Genomic DNA, 10,420 nt, shown 5'->3' on the forward strand with positions numbered 1-10,420 from the left:
GATAATGTTTTTTTTTTACCCCCAATAAAACATGTTAAAGCAAGCTTATTTAAAAAAAAAACAAAAAAAAAACGACTCCTGCGGACAAACCTTGACACCTGTTTTCTTTTTAAGCACGTGGCAGAGGGAACTGTAACATTATCACTGACATGAAGCAAAGGAGGGGAAAGGTAAAACACACTTTTGGCCCATATCTAGATGTATGTTTTAGTATTGGATCGTTTACTCATTTACAGTTTTTCACTCATACACAAAGAAAGACACACACACACAGACACACACAGACTCAGCCTCTTGGCAGATGGTGAACCATGAGGTTGACAGGGCTGTAAAACAAGCCTGTTCTCTTTGTCCACCTACGCAGCACTTTGCATAGTGTGTCTATCAGATGGCAGCGTTTTATCAAGGTGTGGTTGACACTGGCTCCACACAAAGCTCTGTTAAACAGAAATATGGGAAGCCTGTCTCTAATAACTGAGGTGCCACGGCAGCTCTCTCTCTCCCTGTCTGTCTGTCTGTCTGTCTCTCATTGCTAACATTTTGCACTCAGCCAGTGATAGTAAATGGGACATTTTACAGCCTTGTCTGTGTGTAAACAGCTAAAATAACAAGATAGTATGTACCTCCATCTGTACCACTCAGAAAACTATAGCTGTTAATCTGTCATGTGCTTTTCACACTGAGTTGTGGGGCCTTTTGTCTGATTTAGTTGTTGTCAGTTGTCAGAAATAATGTTGCACTGGCTTGGTCTAAATATATTCTCAGCACACTTGGCATGGTTTTGAGATACATTCATTGCTTATGGTTGCCAGACTGTATATCTAATTACATGGATGCATAGTTGCTCAGTCGAAGAGCCTCCCACCCCTGTCAATTATCAGGCTGGTGGGAGGAAGAAGGGAGATTATGCATAATTGCCAATGCCGACCGTGGCTGTGCCTGGGTGTTTCCTCCTGAGTGGAATCACTGAGACAGAGGGTGATTAGTGGATTTGCCATGCGAGCACACAAATACTATGTTGCTCAACTGCATAGTTGCTACTGGATTTGGCACTAGACAGTATGAGTAATGATGATGTCTGCTGTAAAAGAAAGATTCAGCATGATGAATAAATGGTAAAATACCATTTGTAAAAATGTGTGTTGTGCACTATATTGGTGTTTTGCAGTTATAATAAATAATTGTGTTTGTAAGGTTGAAAGCAGCATTTCATAGAATGCATCTTCGGGTCAGATTCCATTTTTTTTAAATGTTTCTGGACCAGCATAAAATTTCCTCATTGTATTGTGTCAGGATACAATACCATGGAAAACTGGCAAATCCGTTTTGAGTGACACTCAGCGCTCGTGTTACCATAGGGTTCACACAACAAAGGCTTACAGGCAATTAATATTGAATGAAGCTAAATTTAGAGGTGGGGTGGGTGTGGGAAACATTATCTTGAGTCGTTAGTTTGTCTTGAGCTGTTGCTGTTGTTGTAAAATTCAGTCTACGAGTGGCAACTGTTGCTAAGGGTCCCATTACCTGAGAAACCGGCGACTGTTTACTCCGGTCTAGTAGGTTTGTTTCAGTGCGAGAGGCTGAACTGCAGACAGGCCAAGTGTTTTCATTCACAGTCAAGTTGGGCCCTCGGTCTGTTGGTTTGCCGTTTGTCTGGGCGGTGCAGTTGGACTACAAGGTTGAGCACACATGGTGGAAAAGAGTGGATGAGTAGATCTGGATGCTCATGTGTGTGATGCCGGAGTTGCAGGTAAAGATGTTTGCTTCCAAATGTAGCTACAATTACATCATATTTCACCTCCTGTTAACTTTTGTGAACCTAGTTACAAAGAGACCATTAAGACGGGCAGTGAAGTGTAGTTTGTCAGATCGTAAGATTGTGACATTTCAGTCTGATGGTGTTGCTATGGGAACAGACCACATCTCTGGAAACGACAAAGTTTAGCATGGTGGCATAAGAAAGTTCATAAATACCATGACCATGTGTTTCCTTGTCAGATTATCAGATTATTATCATATCAAATGAAATGAATCTTGAATGAGCCTTGGTGGTATTTTAATCTGACATGTCTGGTCAGGGTTTGCCAGCTGACTGTGCACAGACACATAGAAAGAAAAGAGGAGTGTCGACGTGATAAGAAAGTGTTCATCAATAAGACTAGAATCTCTAGATGTCTGCTCTGTGAAGCTTTGGTTAAATTAATCTAAGCTTGGCATTATTTTTCAGTCAAAACGTAACATTAAGTGCGCTGGAGGCTGAAGGTAATATATTATCATGACTTTGTGTTCATAAACCAACAAAAAAAAGTCTTGATGATTGTGTTGAATGGAAGGGTTAGCTAGATGTGAAAACCATGGACAGTACACTTAAGTGATATGAATGTTGTTGAATGTTTCCCATGGAGGAACACCTCTTTCTTGCCCATAAGGTGCTATCAGCTAACGTGAGGTCATGTCATTTGAGTCCTGCAGTGACGGCCAAGGAGAGGACACAAGGCTGGAGAAGAAACAAGATGAAGGAGTGGAGAAAGAAGAAGTGGAGGATCAGCCCTCAGAAAGCAAAGTGCGAAAAGAGGTGCCGTTAACACTTGACCACAGTGTCACGCAGGGTGTGATCCCAGAATGTGGACTAGAGCAGGTCCAGAGAGAGGAGATCCAGACTCTGGCAGAGAGAAGGAGGATTTCTCACATGAACGTCAACCAAGAGTGCCGAGTCCGAGGGTCAGGTGAGTGTGACTTGTGAATGTTTTTGATTCCTTTTAACACAGCATATATATCGTGCATGATGCATGATTTTTGAATGTGACAGGTGTGTGCGCGGTGAAGCAATACCTCCGCAGGTCTTTTCCCAGGGGTGTGTTGACCAAGGACAGAGAGCGGCATGTAGATGAGCCACGGGGTCCAGGACTTTTCTATTTCTTTGGTGGAGCCAATGGCGCTGAAATGTAAATAAAAAAATATGAAATAATTATTTGATCATAACATGTGAGGTTTTTTCATCGAAGATGCACAAGACAGTAAATTTGATGTTACTTTTCCACGGCCTTCCTGTTCCCTCTACTGTTAGTCAATCATACTTCTCCTAAAGTATGATTGACTTACGCTGGGAATCTTTCCTGCAGAGTGAGCAGTTACCTTGAAAGCAAGGGGTGGAGGAGGATTTACAACAAGCACAGGGAGGATTTCAAAATCAAGTGGTGTGAAACTAAGTCACCAGTCAACTACTGCAACTTCAGAGAAGGTAGTGAGACACAATCATTAACTGCACTACTGTAGATGTAGCTCAAAAATATAGTGGCTGTTTCCTTCCAACTTCTCCCCTCAAACAGACAAAGTTGTATCATATCGTATGGTATCGTAGCATTCCTCTTTAGACATCTCCTTTCCTTTTGCATGTGCTGCTTCCAGGTGAACAGTTGATGTACCAGATTCCTAACAACAAGGTGCTCACCACTAAGATTGGCCTCCTCAGCAGCCTGCGAGAGTACGAGCGAGTCAGCAGCAAAGTCAACCATGGCCGAGGAGTGAGGTGAAGTGGACAGCTGCGTCTCTGCTGTGTTTGTCTGCTTTTCATCTCTTATCCAGACGGGGCTGTATTTATGAGAAGCAGACAGATATAACAGTTTATTTCTTCTCAATCTTAAAATCTCTTAGCAACCACCTGGTACCGTGAACATCGAGGGTTGGCTCTGTGAAAAAAAAACACACATATCAGCTTGTGATACTATTTACTAAACACAGTCAAACTACATAATCAAATCACTGAATCAGGTCTCGGCTTTGAATCACAATTATATAAACGCATTCACGTGTTAATTACAAAATAGCTATGGAAGCTAATCAATGCATGTTTTAACAGTTGGAAAACATATTCTAAATAAATAAATAAAGAAATCAGCTAAATATATTATATTTTAAATTGTAATCTGGGAAATGTGTGGTCTTCGTGTTTCTGATACAGATTATAAATCCTACTTGTAGTATCTGCAATGGTACTGTATATTTCAGCCCATATAGGAGAAATTCAACACACTTTAAATGATTTATGTGTCAAAGCATATTGTACTGTAGAGTTTTTATATGCAGCCTCTGCCTTTAATTCTATTGTGTGAGGAAGTTGCATGTGAGCTAAGAATATCCACATTGGTCTTTCTCATTGTTGGTAACAGGAGGCTGAAGATGGAGGAGTTTATACCCACCACCTTCCGCATGGATGTGAAGGAGGAGAGGGATGCTTTCTTTGGTAAAGGACCAACAACATCACAACACCGGCTGAGTTTTGTTTGCAGGCTGACAAGTCAAACATGACTTGTCATGCAACCAACATTAAGAGAAGAAACTGTTTGTGCTCGGCGGTGTTAAGACAACAGTTGCCTTGGTGATTGTTTAATCAAGAAGTTGGGATGTTGGAAAATAATGCACTTCACCTCCCATAAGGCATTGATAAAATCACCAGGGGAACATGCTGTTGCCATAGAAATGAGTCAGCAGAGGGCAGGGCTGAGACACAGTCACAGGGAGAGAAGCTGAACAGGAACTGGGTGTAGAGTTGCTGCAGCACTCCCCACAACTCAAACACATGAAATGCTTTTAAAATTCTAACTCAGAAAGATCTTTTTAACCATGTTACGGTCTGGAGATGAAATAATAAACACGGTTTTGTGCTGTTTGAAGCAGTTGAGACAAACAACATTATAATAAGTGGTGTAGAGCAAATGACAAACACGGTTATCACTAAGTAAACAGGAGGAAGACAGACAGGTGGTTCATATCTGTTAGTGATAGATGAATCTGAGGAGGGAAGGAAAGGAGAAAAGTCATAAGAAACAGAACACACATTAAAAAGAAGAAGACAGAAAATAAACCTCGCCTCAATCTTCTACTGGTGATCATTTTAAAAGTAAAAACCTCAGAATAAGTGTTTTATATGTAACCTAGACAAGGGCCTTGCTTTAAAGGGGCCGCCATTTTGCACCATTAGATACTAACTCTTTCTCACAGAACCTTTATTACAAAACTCTGGGGTCGAGTACTCATTCATACTTCACTGATTATGCTGTATAGTATTTAAAAGTTTGATCAATGCTTTGTATATACATTTATTTCTAGTCTCCAACATGTTGTAAAAATCATTAAAGGCAGTGTTTAGGCCAAATACTGAGATAGAATAGTCTTCTTACTATACTGCCATAAATATTCAACACAATTTATAATATTATGGCCGACGTTTGGTGTAGTGGTTAGCGCTCTTGCCTTTGCAGCATGTTCTCCCCGTGTGTGCGTGGGTTTTCTCTGGGTTCTCCGGCTTCCTCCCACAGTCCAAAAACATGCAATATGGGGATTAGGTGAACTGGTCACTCTGAATTGATCGTAGGTGTGAGAGTGTGAGTGAATGGTTGTTTGTCTCTATATGTGGCCCTGTGATGGACTGGTGAACTGTCCAGGGTGTGACCATGCCTATCGCCCAATGTCAGCTGCGATGGGCACAGCAACTCCCGCGACCCTCTGGTGGAGGATAAAGCGGTAGATAATGGATGGCTGGATGGATGGATTTATAATAACAAAACAAACAAATAGGAACAAATAGCTGAGTATAGGATTAAACACAACATAAAAACTTTGGACAGTACAATCCCACTCACAAAGGCCTGCGAGTTTCATGTGTTCTTGATGAACACATGTTTTTAGACTAACATCTACCTCTGTGGCCGTAACCAGGTGTGAGAAACAACGAGAGTCACATGTGGATCTGTAAACCCACGGGTCTGAACCAGGGCAGAGGGATCTTTCTGCTGAAAAGCCAGGAGGATTTAACCGCGTTCAGACTGATGCTGCAGCACATGGAGGAAAACCAGGCCAACAGGAGGACACAACACTACCAACGTCAGGCGCGCATTGTCCAGCAGTTGAGTGAACACACATTACAAATATCATGACACCATTGAAGCTTTAGATACAAACATGCAAATTACCAAAATTGCAACCATGAGATTTTCAACTTAGCATAAATTATAATGTTTTGTTCCATGAGTCAATGGAAGAAAAGAAAAAATGTTTTTTTTCCAAAATCACAGTAAACTTGTGGAACATGTGGTCAAATACATTTGGTTGATTAGGTCTTATAAAGTTTCTTTCATCGAAGAGGAATAAGTAGATGTAGACACACATTGTACATGTCAGTATTTTTCAGAATGTGCACGTACTGTTGTTTCTGTTGCCTTGAAGGTAAAATTTCCATTTCGTCCCCAGTTACATTCAGAGTCCGCTTCTCCTGAAAGGGAAGAAATTTGATGTTCGCTCTTACATGCTGATCGCCTGCACCGCACCGTTCATAGTCTTCTTTCACCACGGATATGTGCGACTGACCTGTGACCTCTACGACCCTAAGTCCGACAATCTGTCTGCCCACCTGACCAACCAGGTAGATCCTGTGCACACAAACACCTGTTCAAAGTGTAAACCAAGAATTATTAAGTTATTATTATTATTATTATGAAAATCAGGTAGTTAAATAATAATAATCTGTCTGTTATAATATAGCAATAATTTATTATAGTTATACCAGGATATTTCTATAGTAATCACTTATAATAATCAGTGATACAAATGTGAATTTCAACATTTTCCTGTATATGTGCAATATATAGTGTCTTATATCCTTTTTTTCCAGCACAACCTACAGGCAATAAGCTAAAGGTACTCAAAATGTTTAAAGTTCTTTTTATGAACAAAAATAAAAATAAAAACCAAATATTTGCATAATCCAATATTAAATGAATCATAACTTTGACTCAACAACACATAAAAAGACAAAAAAAATAAAAAAAATAAGATTTAAAGCCTGAATATGTGACCTATAAACACACGCCCCCAGGTTGTCCGTATAGGGTGTTGTGTATTATTCCCATGGCAAATGACCAATACATTTGCATTAACCTAAGGGTTGATGCAAATTTGCAAAGTTTATTTGTTTTGTTTAGAGGGAGACTGCGAAATTAAGATTTTATTTTATCGTTTTTACTGTGCATATGACAGTAACCGTCTTGTATCTTCATATTTGCAGTGAGGTTTAATAAATCAATTGTTTGCAGAGCTGCACTCCATCTCTCTTGTATTTCTGACTGCTGTGTATCTATGGCCCCCTGCTGTCCGTCTCCAGTACCTGCAGAAGAAGAACCCCCTGTACAGTGAGATGAAGGAGGACACTGTGTGGTCCATGGAGAACTTCAACACCTACGTCAATGAGCGGTTTCAGGTTGCTAAGGCTCTGCCCAGGGACTGGGTGCTGGGTGTCTTTGCAGTGAGTTCTGCTGCTACTGCTGCTGCTGCTGCTGGTGTGTGTGTGTGTGTGTGTGTGTGTGTGTGTGTGTGTGTGTGTGTGTGTGTGTGTGTGTGTGTGTGTGTGTGTGTGTGTGTGTGTGTGTGTGTGTGTGTGTGTGTGTGTGTGTGTGTGTGTGTGTGTGTGTGTGTGCTGTAGCTCTCAGGGACCAATTAGCATTTTAATGATGGTTGTTGGTGTTTACAGCCAAGTGCAATAATTGTGGTTTAATTTGGGTGATGTCATCTTTGTCTGGGTTGAAATATCACATTTTTAATATCCATATTCCAAACAATAACCGTGTTATACAATAACAACAATATTCTGAACACAGACGTGCTGCTGCTGCTGCTGCTGTGCTACAAGGTCCAAATGAGAGTTGTTTGTGCACGAACAGAGAAAGACTCTGTGGATCTGAGACAATGTTTCCCTCTGCTGTTCTCCACATGAGCATTCACTCAGTCACCGTGGGGACAAATGTAAACATATTCCATTACGACATGTACATCATGACTCTTTGCCTCGATACACTTATGAAAACGGGCAATGCACAACTTTTCAAGTCTTAAGAGCTTGTTGTACTTGACCTAATACACTGAGCTTTACTGTACATTGAACTGGCTTTTGTGTGTGGCATCACCTGTGTAGTTGTTGGGCTTGACGATGACACACCCTGAACACACGGTGTTAAAAGAGGGTCTAATAATGATCATATGAGTTTAAATCATTTTAGCGACAGACTATTTAATGCTCACTACTGCTTTTGTCAAAATATACAAAAAGAAAGCTGTTCAGGTGAGCCTTTGATAAACCCATGGTAACCCAATTTGATAAAAGCTATAAGACTATTTCATGATTTTCAGAGCTGTAGTGTAAATTAGAAAAATAAAACGATTTTAAACAAAATGCATTTATCAACATGTTTAACCACTGATACATGTTGTCTCATATCTACCCGTTTACCAGCTAATGGAGACTTAAACACGGCTAAGTGAAAGTCCAGATAATGCCTTTGGTTTACAGTTTGTTCTGCTGCCCCCAAGTGGCCAACAGAATAAATGCATGCAGCTTTTACATTATCTTAACACAAAGGCACTCTTGTGTAAAGACATGATCAAATCCATTAGTCCTCTGTCTTCATTTTGAAGCAGTAACTTTCTTATTTATTTTTTTATTCCATGGTTCAGAAGCGAATGCAGCGAATTATGACGCAGTGTTTCTTCGCAGTCAAATCCAAGTTAGACTGCCGACTGGGTTTCTTTGACTTGATCGGCTGTGACTTCATGGTGGATGAGGACTTCAAGGTGAGGAGTAAGTAAATAATAACTGGATGGTTCATGCGTATTAAGAGTTAATGGTGTCTTCATGTGGTTTAAATAGGTGTGGCTGTTGGAAATGAACTATAATCCAGCTCTGCACACAAACTGTGAGGTGCTGAAGACGGTGATTCCCCAAACTGTGGTGGATACTCTTGGTGAGCTCTGACCTCATTGTTATTATTTATTAAATTTCACAAGCAGGAAGCTCAGATGTTCATGTTTTTTAGGTCCTTTCTGGTGTGCAAAAGCAAAATAAATGTTCAGTCTCACCATCACTAATCCTGAGATTCTGGACCTTTAAGCAACCTGTCTGGTGTGTGACATCACTTACTCTTTTGTCCTCTTTTCTAGATTTGACTCTGGAGATCTTCAACAAGCGTCGTCTCAGGCAGAGAATGTTTCCTTTGGCCAATCAGAGGGACTTTGTTCTGCTCTACGATGGAAACTTTCCTTACGCTTCAGCGGTGACCTGCAACAAGAACAAAACAAACAGTGAATTACTTTGTAAAAGCACAAACAAGACACTAATCAAGACTAAAGCCCGGTGCAAGTCAGTAATCGATGGAAAAAATGTGTCCGTAGCATTAGATGATGACAGTGTGAATGTGTCAGTGAGCGGTGATGAAGCACAGATGAGTTCAAAGACTGGCCCACATCCAAACTCCTCCTCTTCAGCTCTCTTTCTAAACTCATCACCAGTGCAGAGACCCAACAACATCACGCAGACGGTCAGGAGCAAGAGCCACAGGCCGCGGGTCCAACTACAGCTGAGCAAATGCACCGTGCATCACCATTTGAAGTCTGCAGGTGACATGAAGCACCCAAAGACACGGGTCATCATGGCGCTGTCATCAACTTCACAGCTGAGGAAGGGGATCTCTGTCTGTGGCTCTCTGCAGACGACAGTGTTATCGCCTCAGACAGGACTTCCTGTGTGTGAGGATCCTGCTGCTCAGGACTTCAGAGAGGAGACAAAGAGTTTAGCGAATGAAAGAGAAGTGGAACTGTGATGCAAGTACACAAACATCTGTGGCCTAAAAATAAATCGACATATCAGACACCTGGTACTGCTTTATTCCGAAAGAAATGCCAACAAATGTCTAACATGACAATAAAGAATCTATTTGTCTGCTTAGTGTTGATAAGCAATTATATTTTATAATGTTTTGTAAATAAGGAGACCTAAAGAGCAACTTTAACTCCCGTTTAAAAAATTGTTTTGCTAAAGGTAACAGCACTCTCTGCTCCTCCCTCCAATAAGTGCATCAGGAAGTACGGTGGCCTTTGCATTTTAGCAAGGATGTTTCTCATGTTTGTATAGTACACTTGCAAAATGCTATATACTCACTCCGGCCGGGCCGTGCAAACATGGCTGCACAAGATGGTTGCCTATATGTAAAGTAAATCATTTGCTTAAAGGAAATAGGAAATGCTTATTCTAAGACTTCACTACATACTAAAAATGCACTGCATACTGTGGCTTAGCATACACTGAAAAAACGAAATAGCTGACAAATTAAAATCAAATACTTTGATGGGTGACACCTAAATTATTGAGTTCATTAAAATCAATGTTAACAAGTTATAGGAAGACAACTTACTTTAGTTTGAATGATTTTCAATAAGGTGTATCTGATTGAAGTGGTTATAAACTGTATGTATGCATGTAGTATAGTGTAGTGTAGTGTCACAGTCCAGTTCAAATTTCCCACTGTGACAATAAAAATGCGATGAATGTAAAAACGTCTACATTCAGCTTCTGCCAGTAAATCCTCCTAAATGT

The 10,420-nt window shown here is 40.6% G+C and overlaps 1 protein-coding gene across 1 annotated transcript; it reads left to right on the forward strand.

Moving 5' to 3' along the window:
• Positions 1 to 2,452: 2,452 nt before the first annotated feature.
• On the forward strand, positions 2,453 to 9,647 carry ttll10 (tubulin tyrosine ligase-like family, member 10; the record flags this gene model as incomplete). Its single annotated transcript, XM_083895419.1, has 11 exons — positions 2,453 to 2,726; positions 2,810 to 2,945; positions 3,123 to 3,241; positions 3,409 to 3,529; positions 4,170 to 4,243; positions 5,719 to 5,905; positions 6,250 to 6,421; positions 7,160 to 7,300; positions 8,506 to 8,622; positions 8,699 to 8,792; positions 8,989 to 9,647. The coding sequence occupies 11 exons, from the start codon at positions 2,453 to 2,455 to the stop codon at positions 9,645 to 9,647; spliced, it is 2,094 nt and encodes a 697-aa protein (XP_083751545.1).
• Between the last annotated feature and the right edge of the window lie 773 nt (positions 9,648 to 10,420).

The sequence above is a fragment of the Microchirus variegatus genome (assembly GCF_963457635.1).
Source record: "Microchirus variegatus genome assembly, chromosome: 9".
NCBI classification, from domain to species: domain Eukaryota; kingdom Metazoa; phylum Chordata; class Actinopteri; order Pleuronectiformes; family Soleidae; genus Microchirus; species Microchirus variegatus.